At 37.3% G+C, this 24322-nt stretch overlaps 2 protein-coding genes across 2 annotated transcripts; one reads left to right on the top strand and one right to left on the bottom strand.

The window, feature by feature from the left end:
- The first annotated feature begins 4583 nt into the window (after window positions 1-4583).
- On the top strand, window positions 4584-14584 carry nudt3b (nudix (nucleoside diphosphate linked moiety X)-type motif 3b). The gene is made up of 5 exons (XM_056393843.1): window positions 4584-5204; window positions 6632-6742; window positions 9693-9737; window positions 9837-9921; window positions 10236-14584. The coding sequence occupies exons 1-5, from the start codon at window positions 5106-5108 to the stop codon at window positions 10430-10432; spliced, it is 537 nt and encodes a 178-aa protein (XP_056249818.1). The 5' UTR covers window positions 4584-5105; the 3' UTR covers window positions 10433-14584.
- Window positions 14585-17869: 3285 nt separating this feature from the next.
- On the bottom strand, window positions 17870-22115 carry rps10 (ribosomal protein S10). The gene is made up of 6 exons (XM_056393846.1): window positions 22013-22115; window positions 21419-21568; window positions 20040-20214; window positions 18986-19063; window positions 18262-18317; window positions 17870-17955 (listed from the first exon to the last, which is right to left on the bottom strand). The coding sequence occupies exons 2-6, from the start codon at window positions 21566-21568 to the stop codon at window positions 17914-17916; spliced, it is 501 nt and encodes a 166-aa protein (XP_056249821.1). The 5' UTR covers window positions 22013-22115; the 3' UTR covers window positions 17870-17913.
- Between the last annotated feature and the right edge of the window lie 2207 nt (window positions 22116-24322).

The following is a 24322-nucleotide window of genomic DNA, read 5'->3' as shown; positions in this document are numbered from 1 at the left end:
GCAGGAAAAATGTAATCATCCAAGGTCCATTTACAAGCCTGATACTGGTGTTGTCCATGAGGCGCAGACATTGTAAGAGCTCAAAATTTAAGTTTTTTTTGCTGCTTGAAACAGCTTTATCACCCCATATCAGTAATTATGGCTTAGTTTGCTTTCATATTTCACTGATTTCATACTCCAGGAATATACTGTATACATGATCGCTTTGCTCTTAGGTTATTTAATTAAAACATTTTGGTAGATTGAATGTTGAATGTCATTAGAAATGAGTTTGGACCAGTTATAACTGGCATGACAGCAGCCCCTGGTGGTTATAACATTTAATATCCTTAAATACCTTAAATGGTTTACCACGTGAGAATTATAACTTGCATAAATAGATAAATAATATTTTGTATTTTGCATTAAAACATAAAATATAGTTTTTTATATTAAGCTAGTACTATTAAACATAAGATACCAGATAAAAGCAGTAAGTCATAAATTGATTGATAAAATATTGATATCATTAAACTACAATAATAATAATACAGTGGTATGTGTTTGATAATTATACACCTAAAGTAGATTTTCTGATTGACAAAAAAGATAGATATTACTCATTCAGTCTTTAAATGCTTTGTTCCCCACAACATTCAATACACTTTGACTTTGTGCAATATTTCATATTAATGGTTATGGTCATTATAATGGTTTGAGATTATGTCAGTTTGCTAATACCTTTTAAGAAAGGATATCAGAGAGGGGGCAATGTCACTTTAAGCCCAGGAAATCACAACACAGTAAATTGCTTCTCGTATGTGTGAAGCCAAGCACAATCTATTCTGGCCTTGGGCAGAACTACACAATCTCCTGCTTATTTAGTCATTAATGTGCATATTTACCTGGAAAAAAAAGGTGCTCGAAAGGTTAATGTTGCCAATATCTTTCCAGGCTTTGATTAAACATACCTCAGCCTCTGCATAGCCTCTGGTTGTGTGTCACACATCTTTACAGGGATTGGTATATTAAGAGATATATAATGTACATCTGCATTTGCCTGCTCTTTACTTAACCCACAGTCGAACTCTGGTTGGGATCGCTCTGTCTATCCGCTGCCACGGCGCTGTAAGTGGGGGTGGTGTGGGGGCCGTTAGGACGATTCTATATTAAAATTATTTGGATGCCATGTGAGACGAATAGAGATCCATCTTGAGCAACTGCTACACTAAAATGCTGCTTACACATTGATCAATCATCAATAACCTATTAATAATGTAATTTATTACATGAGTCACAAGGTCAGGTTTTCTGCGGCTTTCTCTACTTTAATACCTCTGTACTTTTACTAAACTAAGTTGGACGTTGGACAAGTCAAGTCAAGTTAATTTTATTTATATGGCCCCAAAATAATAACACATTGTACATACCTGTACAATTTACAACTATATCTTAAGAGAAAGCTCCAGAAAGAAGAATGTTTTAATTTAAAAAAAAAATTTTAAAACAGGAGAATCTCAGAAAGAACCTTTTTCCAGATGGACAGTCATGCAATAAGTGTTGTATATACAGAGAAGACAGAAGTAGTCTTAGATAGAAAGGGTGTGCCTTATTACCAAATAATTACTAGGTGAATTTTTTTTTAAATAATTCACAAGAATTTAAAAATTCAGAGGCATTTCCTTAAACCCTGGTGTGTGGGTTTATCGAAAGAAGTGAGCACCCTCTTTTGGCCCTGACAGGGACTGTATCTCTGTTCCTGTGTGTGAATAGTTCACCATGGAGAATGGGTTGCCGTAGCAACTGCAGAGAGTAAAAGTGCAACCCTATTGAGTGTGACCCTATACCAATATGTTTAATTGTGTAAAGCCTGCTCTCATCCTCCTGAAAGAAGACAGAGGCAGGAAGCACGGGATGAAACGGAATAGACGATTTGTTTCCCGTGCTTTTAACATTTGTAACCATCAGATGATGAATTTTACAGTTGTATTTGAAATAAAACATGAAAGCCTACAAATACATTGAATGAGGTTTATTTTTGATTGGCTGGATACTTTGGTTGGATTAATTCTGTTTCTTGATTTTAAAGTTATCCCTGTTGATTTAGCCTCAACAATCCTGAAAAAAGTGAAATTATTGCAGTTGAAACAATTGGATTAATAATTGATTGACAGATAATCAACCTGCAAATATTTGATAACCGATTAACCATTTTGATAATCAATTAATTTGACTTCTTAAAAGTGAAAACCACCATCCACTCTTTGATGTCAGCTTCTCCAGTTTGATTGATTCTGTTCTATATTCTGTTTTTGTATAATTGTAAACTGAATATAACTGGGTGTTGGTCAGACAAAAATAATATGAAGATGTCATCTTGGCTCTTGCTTCAAAAAACTTCTTATTGTTATTGTTGTTTAATTATGTTTATATGTTACTGTTGCGTAGGCCTATTAAAAGTCTACAGCTGGCCTAGAGCAATACATAATTACCTTTTTTCTTCCTGCATCTTGTTATGTTTTTAATAAATAATCAGTCATCTAAGCAACACACACTGAGTGGTGCACACAATCATCAATAGCACCTGCTGATTGTAATGCTGTCCAATTCAATAGCTGTGCAATTAGTTATTAGAATATTCTTAGGACTTGCAAAATCTAGTCTAAAACTATAACACAGGAAACGAAATGTCAGATACCTTTTCCTAGTATCCAAAAATGTGATTCAGTGTCACAACATTACAGCCCTGTACAGTGTTAAATAAAATTACATATAAACAAACTTTACAAAAAGTAGAAATTAGTGCGCAGTTACTGTATTAGATTGCAATTATATTGCATAGTGCATTATGCTAACCTCCTGCGAGCCCATGTTTATGCCTGTGAAGGGAATATTTGCCAAATCTTACTTTAAAAACAGGAATAATATAGAAAATAAATTAAAGTAAAAGATAAACCTGACTATTTTTATACTGATTTTCTGACGCAATATTGAATAAAATGCCAATTTTTTTTTAAATATATGTATATATTTGTGGTAACCATATGTAAAGTTCATTTTGGCACAAATCAGATTTTGGATAGAAGAAGCAGAGATTTGTTTTAGTGGAGTGTCGTCTCCGTTTTAGTCAGAGGAAGGTAAGGTGCTACAAATGCCAGCAACTATGGGGAGAAACTTGAGAGGGAATATAAGTAAATAAGATAAAAAAGAAGCTGTATTGATCCATGGTGGGAAATTGGATTGTTGCAGCGGGGAAAGCGAAAAAATACAAACAGGATTTAAAGATAAAAATAGAGTATGAAAAAAGTAGTCAGATGACAAATAATATGAACATTGAGAAGAAAAGAATAAACAGCTTTGTAGGACAACATGTAACAATTTGTAGCAAATGTATGTTTGTTAAACAAGTGAAAAGATAACTATAAAATAAAGTTAATATACTGATATAAGTATTTTTTAATTTGATTCATTTTAATGGATTACTAATTTGCAGCTATGTTTTTGTCTGTTATCCTGTTCAACTGATTTCCAAAGCATCATATTACAATTTTTTTGTGAGTGGCAGGAATTCCATACTTTCCCTGTATCTCTCTGTAGTTACTCTGCAGTTCTACTACTGAAGCTGCATGCTATTTGTCAGTGTATATTGTTTGTGGCTGGTGAGTGAGTAGACATTTTGCTTTAATTAGATTTTTACAATTAAGGTTCACCACTAGTGAGGCTTTTTTAAATTTTATTAGATCAAATCTTACCCATAGCTAATTTGCAGGTAAGGCAGATTTATTTGTATTGCACTTTATCATACACAGAGGTCATTTAATGTGCTTAACAGAAATAAGTTTAACTGGACAAGGAACAAGTATACCATTTCCTATTTCAATCTTGGGAGAAATGACTGGGCTTGTGTACAAGAAGGCATTGGACAAAGAGGCTAAGTTGTTAATTCCACCAATTCACAGGATTAAGATTTGTACCTCTCTCTGGAAAAAGAGGCAGAGATTCAGAAATATCCTCTGAATGGAAGTAGCAAGAAGATTGTGGTCAAGTAGCGAAACTCACATGAACACTCTTCTTAGTGCATGCACTGTTTCCTTACTACTGCTGTGTTATTTCCCATTACAAACTGTATAATGCTTTAAGATGTATCAGAGTAATTAATGTCAGAGAATAGTATTTAAGAAATGCTTACTTAAAATTAGCCTATTAATGCTGTATTCACATCATCAAGTGTCTTATTCGTTAGAGTTAGGGTTGATTACTCTAATGGTTGTTCTCTCAATAAGTGATCGATTGTTTTGCCAATAAAATGTAAGAAAACAATGAAAATTGTGTTCAAATCCCTTGTTTTATCTGACTAGCTATTAACAGACTCAGTTTTCTCTCTTACATGCCAAAGAAACCTCTCAAATGACTACATTTAAAAAACTGAAATCAGTAAATGATCAGCATTAATTCATGAAACATTACTGAAACATTCGTCAGTTACTGAATAACTGCCAAACCGATTCACCAACAAGTTGTTTTCAGCTCTAAACTGCTTTGTGGCACTGATGAACTCCTATATAAGACCAGCCTACCATTTTAGTTCCCGTTGTTGGATCAGTTTTGAGGATCAAGCTGGCGCTGTCCATTACCTGCGGTGCTGAAATTGATGAACCAACCCTGCATCCCATTTTGCAATTTTGACAGCATACTAAGTGGATAGCGTTACGTGTTAATTCTTCGAAGTAAGGTGATACAAGCTTATAATTATAGCAGCCTCAAACAAGTGGCCGTGGAGAGCTAGTCGGAGCCAAAAGTGCCAGTTTCCTTCACCGGCTCACTCCAGTCACAGCGTGGTGTTGCGTTTTTTCCCCACGATCCGTTGTCCCAATTCTTCAACGGCCGATAGGTAATTTTCTTACGCTCCCCGAGCTATTAAAGGTTAAATTACGTCGTGGGCGTAGCGGCTTCTTGTAATGGCGACCGTGCCGTAGATGTGCCTAGGTTTGTGAAAATGAAGCGAAGAAGAAGTTATTTCTTTTAAGTGAAACGCCGAGGTTCCCCGGAGGAGGACTTTGCGTCTATAACCATCATCTCTATAAGTGGTAAACTTAGCTGTACTTTTGAACTTTTGTGCCCCCGAAATGATGAAGCTCAAGTCAAACCAAACCCGGACGTACGACGGGGATGGCTACAAGAAGCGGGCCGCCTGTCTGTGCTTCAGGAGCGAGACCGAGGAGGAGGTGAGACCGGTGATGTTGCTGTCTGGCAGGCCAAGCTAACAGTAGTTGCCGTAGATGCTTTCAGTGACTTCTCTGTCTGTAAATCGATATATTTATGTACACAGCTGTGTTTTATGCCAGATGGAAACGATGACTCACCCTTTCTTAGCATCTGGTTTTGTCCTCTGAGGTTCTGAATTAAACCTTAGTTTTCAGCTCGTATTGAGTGTTATGTAAGCCTCTTTAGCTGAGCAGGTAGTAGCGTCTAGTTTTTATACCCAGCGTTATACATTGAGCCAACCTGCTAGCTGCATGCTAAGGCTAACGTTAGCTTGCTAACTAGCCGTGTAGCAGCTGTGGGCAGCCGGCTCTCGGCCAACGACCACAGCCCATAGACCTGGCTGTGGCGAGTGGTGACTTTATCATTAGGAGCGGCCAGACCGATGGAAATCATTGTTTTGACTTTTAAAGTGACAGGCTAAGACATTTATCTGCCCATGTTATAGATAATTTGGCAAGCTAAGTGACTGTTAGTGTTAACAGTGTTAGCGTTAATGCAACTGGTACTGCTAGCCAAACATTGGACTGATATGTAGCTATTAGCTGTGCTAGCTGTCGCCAGAAGACAACCCTGGTAGTGACTGCAACACTATTCGTTTTGCGTTGTTTACCCTATGACTTTAAATTCACAACGGTAAGATTTGGAGCCTCTGCTCGGCTTAATATCAAACTCCAAACTTGCATCGTTGTGTACACATTTTTACCACGTAACATGTCTGTTAATGAGCCATAGCTTCTACCTTCGTGTGATCTCCAATGAAAGCTGATCAAACTAGCCTGTGAAAGGATATTTAAGATCAGAAGCGATTTGGGAAGCTGATGTCCAGTCAACAACACGCACAAAGATGTCTTTGTAGTGGAAACATTTTACCAAGGAAGGAGACGAATTGAGACTAAACCAATTCCTCATTCTGGTGGAAGTAGAGGCCGGATTGTGAACAACATGGACTGTTGATTACAAGAAACACATCAGTATTATCAGCACGTAGCTAGAAACTTTTACCAGAGACTAGTCTACCATTTAGGCACTAATCCAAGCTGCATGATTTTCCCCAACTGATTGTTGACACCTTGGACTCACCATACTTACGTGGAAAGAAGCAAACTCTTGTGACTCATACCTTGTGTATTGAAAATATGCATGATCTGCTTGCAACCACGCAGTCAACTGCATTTACACAGCATTCAGCTGGATACCTCAGCTCCAGGTCACTTCAGTGATAATCTTGATAGTTTTTGTGTGGTAGTTGTCAACTGCTGTTGTTAATCACACTAGATCACTGAATATCTGCACACACAGCAACACTTGTGTAATGTTAACACACACCAACAAACAACATTGAGTTAGACTGTAGTGCCTAACCAGTCTTGCATGGGATGCGTTGCAGGTGCTGCTCGTGAGCAGCAGTCGACATCCTGACAAGTGGATAGTTCCTGGAGGGGGAATGGAGCCGGAGGAAGAGCCCAATGTTGCTGCAGCTCGAGAAGTGTGTGAAGAGGTTGGTTTTTTAAATATTTTTCACAATTGTCATATCAAACTTAAGTCTATATTGTGTGCGCCTTTTCTTTTTTTGCCTTTGTAACTGACTGATGTAAGATAAGCATTCCAGTGTAGACTGTGCACCTGCAAACCTTACTTGACCCTTGTATTCGAAACATGGAAAACATGTGAAACATGCCTATCTAGACTTAGTTCATAGCCAGGAATATTGTTCTAAGAATGGATTTCCATTTACAGCGTGGCAAATTAGTTTGAGTATAGGCTCATGAGATGTATTGTATTTCATTTCTATTAAATCATGTCTGTATATAACACCGGGCCTAATACCTTTCTCTCAAAGCCCATTTTGTCAGTGCAGTCATCCTGTTTGCATGGACAGAAAGAGAGCGAGCCTAGCAACATGTAAGCTGTATCATAGCATCATGTTACAAAGCAGTGTTTATATGTCAAAGGAGGTCACACTGAGATTGAACACTGGCTACCCAGCGGTTCCACTGCAGTAATATCCAATCCTACAAATACGGCAAATGAAGGAAAACAATCGAGGTTCAGTGTTTCAACATTGGAGAGCAATCTATTTTTAAAAACAGCAGCGTTGTTACAGAGGCATCTTGAAGGACAAATGTGGCTTTTTTTGTTTATCTTTGTTGGGAAGGATGTGTAGCAATTAGTAAACAGTTCTGAAGCTCATTGGAAATCAATATCCTGCTTATACTGCCTACGTCCGTCCCTTAAATCTGGTGTTGCTTCAGTGCACATGCTGTTCATTGCTTGGGCATTTTGATCAAAATGGCGACAGGGCACTGAAGACATTGAATCTCACCCGGCTGTCAGCTCTTGGCGGGTCACTGACCATATAAAGCCTATTCTGTGTGTGATCCATCACACTGATGGATGCTGATATCATCTCTTATCCTGGCTCCTGCTGTTAGGTCGCTTTGGCGGTTCCAGGATGCTGTAACTTGCCAACACATTTCTACAGGGTCAAAAGCAATGGCGCATCACTACTGAAGTTTGGTAAAAGTGCTAAAAGGCTGCATTCAGAAACTTTGTGGTGACTTTGAGTGGTACTCAATGCATCACCATGTACTGTGGCTTTCTAAGCCTCTTATTGGACGGTGGTGTAACACGACATATCCTAATCCTCACAAGCTTATTCTGATGACCATATGAGCGGTGAGCAATTGCTTATGCTTATTGGTTTGGAGTCTTGCCAGGGATGACAGTGAGTACACAGCACTTAGGAGCAGGCCAAACGTTACTGAGGGTTCCTTTGTCTGACTGTTCACAACCTCTGCTTATCCTTATTGGTCATACAGCCCAGCCTTGCACCATGAATACGGAGAACAGCATCGCATAACTTGTACTGCAGCCCCAATGCTGTACATCCTCTTCCAAGATGATGCCCAGTAGTCTTCAGTTACACGAATGCCTGAGCCGGGAGACATTTTCCATCCCATCATAAAAACATACAGGTTGACTTTTGGCCTATTACTTAATCACTGGCACATCTTTGGGGTTTCTACGGGTGGGCCTGTTCTTTTCCATATGATCTAGGCGAAAGCCTGAAGAGTACAACATTGAGTCCATGGTGCTGTGCTTGGAGTCAACATTTATTTATAGACTGAAACTGGAACCTGAAGAAGAAGCTGCAAAGATGTCAGCAAGTGGCCTGGCTCTGTATCTAAATCTGACCTACTATTCACCTCTGGGAGTTAAGACTTTGGACCTTGTAGATTATTTTTGTTATTAGAATATGTTCAAAGATAACAGGCAGTGAGACGTGTTAAAGGTGTCCTCTCTCGAGAAAAGGTTATGACATTTGGATTGTGTGGCTTAGGTTTATGATCATAACATCAATTGGCAGCAAAGGGTATATTTTGTTTTTTGTTTCTGACCTTTTCACGTGATCTGTCATGATACTCGAAGCATCTATTAGCGAAGTAGTCAGTATGTGACAGTAAGTGATAGCTGAACAGTCATGTTTATATGTGTTATGAAACTTTACAGTTTGGAACTGCAAGTATTCAATCGACAAGTTGATTGACGTAAAATTCCTCTGCAAATATTTTGATAATTGATTAATTGGTCAGTACCGGCATTTGCTAGTTTCAGCTTCTAAAATGCGAGGATTTGCTGCATTTTCCATTTTTTTTTCCAATTGTAGATAAAATATCTAAAAACTAGACATTTCCAGATGTTGCTATGGCCTCTGGGAAATTGTGACAGGCATTTTTGTCATCCACGACACCGTCTTTCCCCTGCTTTACGCACCATCTTGCAATGAGATCACACATGCCGCAACGCTGTACTCAGTACTCATGTAACAATGTAGTTATAACTACTGAGTACTCATGGGTCGGAAAGTCAACATGTTGACAGGCGTCGTGGCTGGTGTGATCAAAAGATGGTCTCTAGTTTTCTCTTTTCATTCATTTTGCAGACCAAACATTTGATCAATTAATTGATAAAATAATAAAGCCCTAGTATAAATTATACTATCATTATACCTGTAGTTTTAGTTATTATTGGTCAAGTTTAAAAACCTGTTTCCAGGTAACTTTTGTGAATGTAAATGTCAAATTTTATCCTGTCCGTGTCTAAATTGGACCTCATGTCACTGAAATGTGACATGAACGAAGAGAGAATTATGTAATCATAAACCAGGAATTGGATGAAGTGAATTTGCAGGGGATAAAAACAACGTTATGATGTAATGTAATCCACTGCAACACAAACGCAAACTACAGCCTCAAGAAATACCTTGAGAGTTATCGGGTCTAGAGAAAGTTAAATCAACAACTCTGACACCGTCTCAACACTATGTGGTTATATTCAATCCAATATAACCACTATGTGGTTATGTGGTTATATTGGATTAAGCCCAAATACTTCATAAAAATCCTTGCTTACCCTTTTTACCATTTGCTTGTTTTTTTATTTCACAGGCCGGTGTGAAGGGGACTTTAGGTCGCTTAGTTGGAGTATTTGAGGTGAGCTGTTTGCTGTAGACTTTTTTTGGTCTTCAAATGTTAACATACTGTGCAGCATGTTTATGAGAAGTAAAAAAAACTGACAATGTTCCCCCACAGAACCAAGAGCGGAAACACAGAACCTACGTCTATGTTCTTATTGTAACAGAGGTGCTGGAGGACTGGGAGGACTCGGTCAACATTGGTAAAGTACTGCATTTGTTTACTTGTCAAAATGGGGATCATATGGAAAACGTTCTCAGGCAGTCACATGCTGTCAGCAGCTTTATTTTCCTTTCCTAGGCCTTAGTGATATTATAGTTCAGGGATTTTATTGTATGTTTGTTGGGGGAGATTTTAACACCAGCTTTGTAGCCACCCTTGTGATTTTCACTTCGATGCTGTCTATAGCACTGATAATTATTCAAAACCTATTACTCATGATGCTTTTGTTTTTTCTTTATGTTGTCTCTCACATGTCTTAATTTGCTCCACAATGGTGTGTTATTCTGTCAACAGGGAGAAAAAGGGAATGGTTTAAAATAGACGATGCCATACAAGTGTTGCAGTGTCACAAGCCTGTGCAGGCCACCTACTTTGAGGCTCTCCAGGAGAGTTGCCTGACCAGTAACGGAACACCTTTGGTGACCACGATAGGTGGGGACCTCTCCCCTACCTACAGCATCAATCAGAGCTCCGTCTCGGGTATCAGATAACTAAAACCATAACTCTGACACCCCCTGGAGCTTTCGCCACCACTTGCGCTCTTACTTGTGTCATTTCTCTTCTCTTCTCTTCTCTTCTCTTCTCTTTTCTTCTCTTCTCTTCTCTTCTCTTCTCTTCTCTTTTTTTGTCTCAATAACATGGTTTGCCTTGCCAACTCCTTTGTGCCAGAACTGTGGCACAGACTTGATGACAAGTGTTGGGTGAATAGTCTGAAACACTTTGTAAATGTAAATGTAATTTTTGACCCCTCCTTTTTTTTTTTTTTTTCTTTTTACTGACAACTGCATGAAATGTCCCCTCGCTCCTTTCATTCTCTTTCCTTAACGCGCCCTTAGCGTGGTGTTTATTGAATGCAAGAACTACTTTTTACTGTTGTAATGTAAAAGTGTATACTTAGTGCTTAAGCTGAAGGCTTTTGGTGGTCTTTTTAACGTCTCCTCCATTTTTCGTTAATTTTTCTGTGAATGAATGTGCCCAATAGTGTAGTCCCTCCCCTGTTATAAGGATAGGAAATGTTGTCTGTATCTGAATGAACAGAATTGTGGGAAGTGACTTGTGTTGCATGAGCACTGTTATGTTGCGTCACACTCGCTCGAGTGACCTGATGCTGACTGTGCAACAGACTTGTAGTAAGGTCTTTGGATTCTCTTTATTTTGCTCCTTATCGTAGATATTGTGATGTCTCTTTTATCAGAAGGATATGGCCCCTCAGTAGTCTTTCAATTTCAAGTGTCAAGTGTGTTCTCTCTTTTTTGGGAAACTAGCCAAGCACTACAAGTTTCACTCTCAAACAGAGAATAAATACTGTACAGAGAGCAGAAGAATGTCAACACACAATGTAAAATGAACCACCTTTCTCCTCAGTGTCTTTACCTCCTTTTAATCCCGTTTGTTTTCTTTTTTTAAAATGCTTCCTCCACATACTGAGAGGTTAGAAGTAGTATGTTTCAAAATCATGGACTTGTAATTTCAAAATGCAGCACATATCACTTAAGTTATTAAAACCAATTTCTGTATTTTACTCCTCACATTCAGTTTGGTTAAAAGCAATTGTTTACATTGTGTTCGTAAAATAGCACATGTGACTTTAGTGGGCACGTTTCATTATGGTCATTTTTTTTTTTTTTTTTTTTACCCTTCTTTCTTTAGTATTTAATCTGCATCCCCAAAAACACTCAAAACACCTGCTTGACATTGAAAGTAATGGAATCTATAATGCTGTCTTTGGCAAGATGCAGAACAAACAAGCCTTGTACAGTTTGAGACCTCGTTTTTAACATGTAAAATGCTTTTGGATACTAGTTTTTGTTTTCTTTTTTTTTTTCTTCTTTTTTTTTTTCTCTCTAACGTCTGGCAAAAGTCTCTTCGGCCGAGCTGCGTCACTTGGCCTCTGTGGCGGGAGGCAGCTGGCTCAATACTGTGAAACTGGAGGCGCTGTAGATAGCATGTAAGAGGTTTTTATTGTAAATTGTTTATTTCTGTATAGATCAAAGGTAAGAGTACAAATGACAAAACACATCTTACACATCTGTGAGTGCTACATGTCAACTGAGGCTGGAAGAGCTGATTGAACTCCTTGTGTAGGTTTTGGAGCTGTTGGGAATTTTCTCTTGAGATAGTATAGAGTACAACTAAGGTTAAAGAACAAGGAATGTTGCTGTGATTGTGGGTAAGAGCGAAGAGCCTGTTTATAATCGAATATTCTCAATCCTTTTTTTTTTTTTTTTTCCAAGACCAAAACAAATTTGTAACAGTAAGAGGTTACTGTTTTTTTTCCTTATCTTTGGCAAAGCTATAAAATGAAGTACAACTACAGTCTGACTTTCCAAACAACTATTTAGTTTAGCAGTCTGTAGGCCTTTAAGCTTTTTTCAAGCTAGCAGCTGTTCCACCAGTGTCGGTAAATTTCCCTGAGAGCGTTACTTTTTTAAAAGCTCAAACATCAAACTGATTTTCTTTCTATATTTAAACCAGCAATAAATAACTTTTTTTTTTAGACACTTGGGGGTATTGAAACAAGCTGTAAACACGATGACATCACCTTTTCAGTAAAATGGCTAAATTGTTGGTAAAGAATTCCCTATTTACACATCCAGCAGTTACTGAGAGACATTAGCTTCCATTTGGAGTTGTTGAATTAAAGTCCAATATTTAATCTTTTTTTAGCTCCATTTTGGTCTCCGCCAAACCTTTAGGGAAGTATCTGGCTCTTTTAGCTGCTAAATGCTCCACTATGCTCACCAGTGTCTGCCATTTCATGCTAGGCAGGTAGCTTACAATTGTTTTGTGTTGATTCTTAAGTGAAAACAGCTGCCTACTGAAGCTGACCATGCTATTAGAGCAGTGAGAATGAACCAAAACAATGAATATTGGGGTGTAAAATCAAAACAGTGAATGCTATCTCTCTGCACATTCATCAACATGAACAACCTGTCACAAGTAGAACATTAATATGAAAATACACAAAATAAAAAAAAAAACATTTATTTAAAAGGTTTAGCACCTGATCACTTTAATAAAGATCAATAAATGTTTAGCTTGTCAACACTCAAAAACTGCAGTTCTGATGAGGTGATGATCATGTGTCTATGGCTATGCTCAATGTTTACTGTCCAGTAAATGCCCATTTAACTTTGAATATGTACAGAAAACTCCAGTAGCATGATTCAAAAACTGATGAGAAACCCTTTTGTGGGAAATTACATTGAGAACCGAAAGCTAGTGGAACAAATGCTAACGTCGAAAAGAGATAGGAAGGCTCGTTACAGTGACAGCAGTGGTTGTCAATTAGTGGTAACTGTCTTTCTTTGTCTTTTCTCCCATTCAGTGTTGAAGGGGGCATCACTGTCTCAGCAAATCAAGCTTTACACAGACTCCTCATATTGGCCTTTGATAATTCAGGAATTCAGACGTTTTTCTGAACGACTAACGATGAAAGAAGTCTAAAGTCTCCTTTAGAACAATTTGAGACTTTGACCTGGTTTTACTGCTGTGTATCTGAAAGGTGTGGTGGCTAAAGTCTTGCTTTATGATGTCCTACCTGGAACTTCCTATAAGATCTTGTGTTGATTAGAGCTTTTAGTCTTCATCTAAATGTGCAACGAGATGTTAAGGGGATGAACCTGTATATGGCGGAAAAGCTTAACTCAACCCTGGGTAATTGGCAATGATTTAACTCACTCTCGGTGGTTTGATGTTGGTGACAGGTACTGTCAAAATGAATGTGAGGAGGATTTCCAAAAGTAACAGCCAGTGACTTAATTATTAATGACCACTTGTTTTTTGTCCATATTTTTTTCCTGTTTTTTCTTTAATCGGTCGTGTTGTTGACGAGCTAATTTCTTGTATATAGCTAACACAGCACCCTAACAGCCAGAGGACGCACTGTGGCTTTGGTCAATAAGGTTTAGTGTCCTTTTCTCTTTTTTTGAACAACTCCCTTGTAATTCAAAATTCAGGCTCTGTCATAATTAGAGTAATTTAGGCTGGAGTTCAGGAGGGATTTTATGAAATAAATATCTCAACATAAATGGATTATGGTTATGTGGAGTTAGGATGGAGCAAACACAAATACCCTTTCTACCTGGGGGTTTCTGCCGTTGTAATTGGCTCTTTTTGTACGATGTTGAAGCTTCTGAACTTTGGGCGAAACAGAGGATTGATTAGTGAAAGTACAGTTGGAGATTCCCATGAAGTCGCTTCCTTTTAATTTAAAGTTGACGGTTTAAATATGTATTTCCATGTCAATTAGCTGGCCCCATCTTGTGGACGAAGCAAAAAAAAAATTATATTAAAAGCACATCACTAAACAGCTGAGGATTGTAACATTCAGTTTCCTTTAGCATGAGACATGAGACTATTTTATCAACTGAATGACTTTAAAAAAAAAGAATATGTAAATTGATTTAAAAAGATTGCCCCTAAAATACTTGCAGTTGAATAACAAACTAAAAACACACACTTGTAGCTGTTGACCTCAGCCTTGAAGTGACGGTCGTAATTGTGTTCTCCAAGGTGTATGTGTCACTGGAATTTTCTTTTCCTCTTTTGTCATTTGGGACTGTGGAATAAAACCAGTGCGAGAAGACTGAAGATTGTAATATAAATGTGCCAACAAATAAACACCAGTATTTCACATTCAGGCCAGTGTCTGTGTTTGTGTCCATGTCTGTAACTGTCAGTGTTGTTTGTACTTTCAGTCAGTACTCCTTTGTCACACAAATACAGCTTGATGTAGAGAAGAGGATTCATTTAAATCTCACAGATGCTGACTGAACTTGGGTTACCTGCTTTCCGTTTTCATATACAAAGTTTTAAATTGTTGGAGTCATTCTCTTCAATTCCTGTGTCCCAGTTCCACACTACACACATGAACAGCATCTACTACAGGGTTGCAACTAATAAATTATATTCATTATGAATTCATCTACAGATTGTTTTCTCAGTGGATTATATTGCCTGTCTATAATATATATAAAAAGAAAATGAAAGATGCCCGCCTCCTTGTTTAACAGTGACGAATGGACGAATGAGAACTTGCACAGACAGATTGTTTAACAGTCCAAAATTCAAAAATATTGAGTTTACTATCAAATATGACAGAAAATGGTTATCACAGTATTTGCAGATTATCTGTCCACCTAATCATTGCCGCTAAAATCTTATTTTATTTTCTGTCTAATCTTTACAATGTACTGGTTTTGCACTTACTTTCTACTGACAGTAAATTATCTAATATGTGCAGTGTAAAAACAACTAAGCTGCAAAGTTACAGTGCCAACATCATTCTGAAGCTGACCACTTTGCCAGCTACTACTTAAAAAAAAAAAAAATTTAAGCCATGGATAATGCCTCCAACTTAGTCCAAAATCAATACTCCGTTAAGTAACTGAGGAAAAGTGAAAACAAAATTAAGTATACTTATTGCAGTCTGTATGTGAACTGAAATCGTATGTGTGCTGTTGATCCACACTGTTCTTCCACAATGCAGTGCACAAAGGAAGTGGAGGAACTGCTGCTCACAGCTGGAAGAAATTGAAATGAATTGTGGATGGTGGTGGACGAGCTCCAGAAAAACATCAGAATTCAACTAGATACATTATATTTTTTGGAAAACAGTTGAATTCTGAAGTTGCAGTTTGATGGCACAAGCATCATTTCATGCTCGTACAAAACAGTTAAATAAGATTAAGTTTATTTCTTTTATACTAACAGCAAACCATGTACTACCAGGATAGTCTATACAGCTGGTAAGTTGTATGATTTTGGAAGACTGCATCCATTTCCTTTGTGAGCTGCATATAGGGACAATATTACACATCACCATCTCACTCAATAGTTCAGGCCTTTGTATAAAGAGTATACGTTTTGTCATTTCTCTGATGTCTACACATGACAAACTCAAAACCTGTTTAGAATTGGGACACTGCTAAGTGGTGTTCTTTCACATTGAAAGCACTCACAAAAGTGGCATGTGTCATTTTATTTGAATTGTGTAATAGTGCACATTCATTCCCTTTAAAAAGCTGTTCCTCGTACTTTTAAAGTCACGCTTCACATCAATTTATACATTTTTTTTTTTCCTTCTATTTCTTCTTAAGATGCCGCTGGTACAATGGATCTTTACATTCGAAGCTCACTCGTGCATGTCTTTACACTGTTTCTGCTTGATTAAACCTCTACCCATGTTGAATTTAGGGCAGCCACAAAAAACAATATACTAATAAAAATGTTTTAAGTGTGATTTCTTCGACCGTGACAGGTGCAACAGAGTTAAAAGCACAGTGAGAGTCAGTACAAGCCCACACAGTCCCAATATGGTTTAAGTGAAAGCACCATTGTGGGGAACCAAGTAACTGTAGAACCTTTAAGTGGCTTCAGTCACTTATCAGTTCCACCCCCTTTCTGAGCTATCATGATCGCAGCTTGGCGCCATATAAATGTGCCACAGGCCCCTTTTTACAGAGGACATTTTGACATTTCACAGTAGGAAAAGGAAGGTTGTGAATAATATAATTAATAGCCTAATTGCAATTAGCCGCTTTGGTTTCAGAGTGCTGGTGTTTTGCACACTACCATGGCGTGCTGGGATATCAGAGCCAACGTTAATGTTATTAGTGAGTCCTGTGCTTTTCCTATGACAAGTGAAAATGTGAAATCTTCCTGCCAAATCACACGAGGCAGGTTACAAGTGACTTACCAGATCATGCATCCAACTAGAAGGTAGGTGCCTGTAACCACAGGTACCTTTTTCTCCCAATACCAAGTTAAATTCAAAAATTAAGACCTTTTTCATCCCACACAGAATCCAATTTAATGCACGTTGTACAATCATACTGCCCTCAAAACAGTAAAGTCTGACGGAAAACTAGTAGAGGCAAGATGGCCTGGAATTATTTAACATCACATCACTATTACTTCCCAGCAGTATAACAATAATCACTACTGATATAATTGTCAACTGGACCCAGAGAAGTAGCATAACATGGATGGAATTACCAATTAATTATTTTAAGATAACACTCTTTGCCACTGTAGCAGCAGTAGTGACAGTGTTTGCTGCAGGTCTGATGGTGCTGACTGAAACACAAACAAGGACCGTGCAGCACAATTCACTGTTCAAACAATCCCTCTTGTAACCTTACTGCCTGACAGCTAAAACAATACATCCAAGGCTTTTGTAGATTAAATATAACTCTTTGATACCTTCTGAATTCAATGCTTTTTAAGACTTCAACTAACTTGAAACGGTTTGATGTTTTGTAGTTTATATCTGAGGCCTGTACTTCAAGCAGTATCTGAAGTCAACAAAGTAACTTCAGGTTCAACTCTGGGTTAAAGGGAATAAAAAATATGGAGCAGTAGATTTTATAGATCAGTGGATTCGTTTTGCTGTTCCAGTCTTTATGTGTCCACTCTGGTTTTAAAACAGCGCTCCTAACAAATGGAGGGAGAGTCTGTCACGCTAAATAGCTGCACAGTAATTATTATAGCTTCATTTTAATTGAGCAAAGATTCTTTAATCTAGACAGTGTTGCTGCTTTTACTCTTCTTTCATCACTGCAGCTCAGAGTAACAGAGACTGTGACGATAACTGACCATAAAAACTAAACCTACTGATATCTTATTCGAAAACTTTTCCACACTTAAATATTTCTCATGATTATAAATAAACATTTCAGTCAGTTTGACCTCAGAAATTAACCACTTTACTTTTCTCTTCTTTGGCAGTAAAAACCATTTGACATAAAAGCGCAAAAATGCTCATAAGAAACTTAAGTCCTGAACTTATTTACTGTATATCCTTAATCTGACTATTAATTGGAAGTTCATTAACATCCATTTGCTCAGCATGAAAATAAGATGTATGCTAGAAGAATGTACCAGCAACCACAATCACCATTAACAAAACACTGACATGTTTGAGCTGTATTTGGATTTTTCTTTATTGTACACAAAGAGATAGTGAAATTTACTGAGGCTGCTGTCCTCTGCCGCGTCCGAAGCCACCCCTCTGCAACATGGAAAGGTTTTGTCAATAAATCTGTCAACCTAAGTTTAACAGCAGAGTAAAGTTCTACAGCTGCACTATGCAAACTAAATTTAGCGTCCTGACATTCCTTATTGAAACCAGTGTAAACTGCACCAATAATCAAACTTTTCAGGCAGGGATGTGGAGTATTTTTTGTTGTATAATTACTGTAGAAAACATTGCTCATTTGCCAGAACAGAATAAAAAATTATTCAAAACCAAATATGTTTGTCGCCAATGTAACATTTTACAGAATATCCACATATACAAAAAAGGAAAAGTACTTACAAACTGGAACTCTGTGGCAGCTCCAGCACCGGCCTCTGCTTTCTTGTCAGCACCAGCTGATGGAAAAGAACAAAGAAATCAGCCAAGAACTTTCATAAATTTAACTTCAGAAACACATTCAACACTATTAGCAAAATTAAACACTCTTAAAAATAAACACAATGTTAATGAAGTGTATGTTTATTTTTATGTAAAAAAAAGAAAAGAAAAAAAAGGCACAAATTCAACCTATTGCATTAAAACTAGACCTGAAACTAAAAGCTATATTCATTGTTGATTTATCTGCACCAATCTAACACTTAGTCAATGAAATGTCACACCATCATAGTACAAAGTGACATCTTCAAATGTTTTGTCCGACAACAAGTCCAAAAAAAGGATATTCAGTTAATTATTATATTTGTCAGTTAATCCTGCCCTTCAAGAAGCAGGAACCTGAGTGTTAGATTTTTCCACTATTTTTGCTCAAAACTGCTGATTTTTGTGTAGATGGACTAAATATTAATTGACTAATCATTTAAGCTCCAAATAAAAACTTTCATGAACATCGTTGTCAACCTTAACTATACATTTGTTTTACCGTATTGAGAGTGGGAAATTAATTGTTGCTTAGTTATCATTACATCTTAATTTACCTACCAAGTCACCTCATTTTAAGAATTTAATTCCACTCATTATGCTCAACACAGCACAAGACCACTAAGTATTACTGAAATATACGTACGGGGTGCAGCAGATCTCCTGTATGCATCTCTGTCAGCCTCCCCACGGTTAAGGCGGGCAGGCCTCTCTCCTTCCATTCCTGCAGGAAGAAAAGATCAGTGAAAAAACACATTCAAGCTTAGGAGTCTCACTAATTGTATTCATGCTAGATAGGGGACAGACTAAGTCCTTTATGTGCAGATTCATATTAAAAACCAACCCAAAGAAATTATGCTTTATGGGGAATAATACATTCTGGGAAAAAATTTGAATTCTGGAAATAATCCCAGAATGAACTGCTGAAGCAGATAATCACATTTTCTTTTACACTTAATCGAAGTGTTAAATGTGTATATGAAATGACATCAGCTGTTCAGAATGAGGTCTAAGCTTGAGCAGCGCACACATTTCAGATGTGAACTGAACACTCGGCATACAACTACAACAGACCTCGCCAGACAAGTTGACATATCCCCACATGCAAACAAAGTATGAAATCACAGTCAAGATTCAGTTAATGCAATACAAGCTAAAGATAAAACTATTTCATATATGGACATTTGAACTAACAAGGGTGGGTCGTTGTCAAGCTTTTGTCAAGTCCCAGCTCTTACTACTAAATTACTATCTTATAAATTTTCACTGAGATGCAACTGGTGGCTAGGAATAGCAAATAACATTTTTTTTCTCAAGCTGATGCACAACTGGAAACTATCAACAATCAGAGTTGCTGAGCTCAACACTGAGCCATGGCTGCAGTCTTTTCTCTCCATGATGTTAAGCTCTTTGGTATGCTTCCAGTCAGCAGGTTTACATCAATGGATAATGACTTGTGGTTTAGTTAAGTCAGATTCCAAATTTTACAATCAGTCTACAATTAATTTGATGTCCTCTGAAAGCTAAAACTGAGACACATTAGTTTACTAGTGACACTGGAGGATACTAGTTCTAAAAAGCAACATCAGTAGAGTTACCGCTGACTTTTGAGAAATACAGCACCTCCCAGTTGAAACAAACTTAATAAAAGCAAGCAATGTTCAACCAAAACCACATTACGTGTATATGAGAAAGCTTACCCTTGGGCCTGGGCCTTGCGGTCTCAGGGCGGGTCTGGCGGCGCAGGGTGGCGGGCACGATCTCAGGGGGAAGGTGGAGGAAGTCTCTCAGGTACTGGATACCCTCATTGGTGAGGTACCAGTAAAAATGACGCCAGGCAAATTGCTCCTTGACATACCCACAGGACTTCAGGGACTAAAGACAAGACACATCATAGTTATCACATATCAACTACTGCCACAACACATCCCAACCAAATCCTTTTGATACTACATAGTAGGGGTCTTTTACAGCTTTAGGTCCCCAGACTTGTCATACCCTGCTGAATCCCTCCCTGATGTGTAAATAAAGTTTAATTAATCTTTAACAGATATCAATATTGATGAAATCAGTAACAAAAATAGCCCAGTTGAATTTTATTATAACATTATCAAGAACATGAGCAGCATGATTTTTCAAGTGAACTTCTCATTAGATTCTGTGGAACAAATTTAAATGAAAGTGTCACAAGGCTCTGCCTACACATTAACTGTGAACTTCAATGCAAGACATGGTTCTTAACATTTACGATTTAATTACCATTTGCTTGAAGTGCATCGGCTGTTTCTCATTTATTCTCTCAGAAAAATCTTTTCTATTCAGCGCGTTCTGCACTCTTGAAAACCATTATCTTTGACTGCATTGCTAACATCAGGGCACTCGTGTCTTCTGTCCTGAAATGAAACTGATCCATTTAACTGAACACATCCTTAACAAATGAGATGGATACAGATGGGAAGAGAATTCCATTTACAGTATGCAAACACACACACACCTTCGGATGACTAAAAATGGCTGTATGATTGCAGTTGTTACTGTAGAAAAACATTTAAGCACTATATTACAACTGGGTTCAATGACCTTTCAGGATGGACTTTGGCTGATGTGAAACATCCATACTTAGACTTTACAGGTGCTTTTGAATACAAAAAGTATATATATCATGGCTTCTGGAAAAGGATCCCAGTTATTGTGAGTTGGACATTTATGTGCGTGTTTAATGCTGATACAGCCGAGTTGGGAAGCACTGCTATATAAGCTTTAATACTTAACAATTAAGTATTTTGGATATTGCAATTCTCACACATTAAATCGTGCTGGTCTTAAACACAAGGTTAAAAGGTAAGAAACAGTTGTCTGGACCTAAATTGTTCCAGGAAGTGGATGAACAGTGAAATCATATTACAACTCCTAGTTTTCCCTCCAAATAACACACCATCCACAAACTATATAACAACATATGTGCCTGTCACGGCTAAGCAGTTTCTGTAGAAGTAATACTGATTTAGCCTGATGAAAAATACAAGCTTTTACAGTGTCAATTTTTTGCCTTCAACATCTCCATCACTCAGTTTCTCACCTGCATCGCTTTCATCACATGAAGATTGGGCACATTCTTGTCAGCAAGCTCGGGATGCTTGGCCAAGTGGACATCTTTCTTGGCCACCATGACTCCCTCCTTGAAGAGGAGCTCGTAGATAGCAATGCGGTTCTTCTTGGGCATCAGCATCTGCGTGAAGAAAGAAGTTGAGCGTTAATTTCCACATCAGGAGCGTCCACCATGACAGCATGCTAACTGGCTAGCCAACTTAGCTACAGCTGCTGATGAACGGTCTAAGAAACAGAGGGTTTACCAACTGACGCCTAATTAAATAAAAAAACGCTCCAAATGTTTACATGTGTCCACATCACTAGCTGCACACTTGTATAAACGTTAGCGTTGATGAGGGCGGCCTGCGTTTGCCGAGAAAAATGGCAGCCATTCGTGAACATTGGATCAGGGTTACTGCATCACTTCTAAGTTAAATATCCACTATTGTAAAACGTTTAAGCCCAAAATACGGTCACGTCTTCCATTGTGATATAAAGGACACTCGAAAATTACACATTATTGTATTTTAGATCGTGAGATGTGTAAGATTTATTGAGATTAAAACGCCGGGTATGTCTTTACCTTTCCACTTGTTAAGGGACCGGAGCCGGAAGGAAAGACTGTCGTTGATCGGGAAGGTTTATCCCCTCGGCCGGGGCCGGCTGCGGCGGTGCTGCCCCCTGCCGGTGTGGAGGGGAAACCTGGTCGGTGATTCTACATAGGCCTATAGGATAGTATGTTTGGGAGCAAGTTTGGGGCAAATTACTCTCTTTTTTTTTTGTTGATTTGGCAGAAAACAGAAATTTTAATGCACTGTTACTTTTTATTTCATGAATTTAAAAAATAGAAAATAAAATTAAACAGTAAGCTAATTGTAGCATGTGCAAAAATTTGGGCACCCAATACTTTACAACGTTACAACTTTCTGTCAGCAGCTATGAGTCTTACTACTCTTGATCTAGGAATTTTCACCCATACTTCCTTTTTTCATAGTTCATCTGTATGAATGACAATAAGAAATAGTGTTAGCAGTGTTTAAATAGAGGAATATTATTGTGGAAGATTTCATTGGTAGAGTCTTGGGCAGAACTCAAAGCTCTTGACGTCTACAATGTAAGGTAAGAAGTTATGTTTGGTTTATGAGCATCAATTAACTACCTATAGGCTAGTACTATAGTAATACTGTAAATAGATAAACTACACTTATTTAGCCAGTATTCAGATTCAGAAATATTCAGATCCTTCACTTAAGTAAAGTACAAATACGAAACTGTAAAAATACTCCATTACAATGCAGTCAAACTTTTAATTGAGTAAAAGTAAAAAGTACTTGAAAGGGGCCAGTGCAGAAAAATGGCTTATATATTATATATATTATATTATATATTACATCATCAGATTATTATTATTTTTATTCATACATGTATAAACAGTATTTTACTCTTACGGTGGAGCTTTCTTTTAATTATTTTACATACTAATAACTACTAAATACTTTTATAATGGATTAATCTGATTAATTGATTGTTTGGTTTGTAAAACTCAGACAGAGATGCACAATTACAATTACCCAGAGTGACACATTCAAACATCTTGTTTTGTCAACCAGTTTTGTTACTGAAATTGGGGCTGCTATCGACATTTATTTTCATTATCAATTAATCTGCTGATTTTTTTTTTATTATTATTTGTTTCATCAAGGGGACATCTTGTATTGTTCAAGCAGCAGTCCAAAAACCCGCGATATTCAGTTTACTCTCATGTGGGACAAAAAAAGCATCAAATTCTTGTCAAATATTTGACATTCTTGCATGAAAAACTAAAACAAATATTCTATTTTTAAGTTTATACATAACACATCTTTAAGTTATTGTGAGTTTTTTTTTTAAACAATTTTTAAAATAGTCTTCATTGGTCATGTGTTATGTCAATTTACATAAGCAGTTGGAAAAATACCACTGTGTGGTGAATGTCAAAATAAAAGCATATAATTGGTCAATGTAGCTCTAAAAAATTATCAATACCTTGGATGAAATCTGGAGTAATGTAGCCTTCAAGTACTGTCTTGTATGCTACTTTAAGTAATTCCATTTCTCTTTATATCTACTCCAATATCATTAAAAGGCAAATATTGCCCATGTTACTCCACTCAAAGGGACCATTCTTTCTGCAAAGATACTAAGCCTATATACTTTTATTTGTGTAACAATTTCACCGAGCAGGCTACAGGATCTTTGAATAATTAACAATAATGGTGCATGATAACTTGATTGAAAAGCCAAAAAGCCAAATATGATGAAAAGATCAGTTTAAGTTTGAGTAGGTTGTCTGGATAAATTGTCTGTAATTTTGAAGAAATAATTTTTTTAGAAACAATAATTGCATATAAACCTTAAAGAGCATTTTTTTGCCATCCATCAGGTTTTCTTTTCTTTCCTTTTGTTGCTAAATAATCAATTGTTTGGTCTACAAAGTACAGGGTGACATCTTCAAATTTCATGTTTTGTATGACCAAACTGTCACTACAACTAACTGATTAATCAACTAATCACTCCAGCCTACAATGAATCTCATCTGTCTTATTTATTAATTCGATTAATTTCCTACTTTTTTAAAAGTCTTTTTTATCTTAGATTTGTGCTGTGTGTCATTTAAGTTTTGTTCATTTAATTGCCTGATACTATTTATGTCATTGTGACACATCCTGAAATGTTTAATTGATGTACACATGTACACGGGTTTGTAACTTCATTGTATCTTTAGTAGTAGTAGTAGCCTTCTGGTGTATTCCAACAAAAGATAAAACACGTTTTATTGTGTATAATAACAGCACACTTCTCATGGGGGCATCGTTCACATATGGAGCGTTTATTGTGAAAGAGCTGCCCGGAA

Source organism: Seriola aureovittata, chromosome 2 (assembly GCF_021018895.1).
Source record: "Seriola aureovittata isolate HTS-2021-v1 ecotype China chromosome 2, ASM2101889v1, whole genome shotgun sequence".
Taxonomy (NCBI): Eukaryota; Metazoa; Chordata; class Actinopteri; order Carangiformes; family Carangidae; genus Seriola; species Seriola aureovittata.
This window is presented reverse-complemented; position numbering and strand designations above follow the sequence as displayed.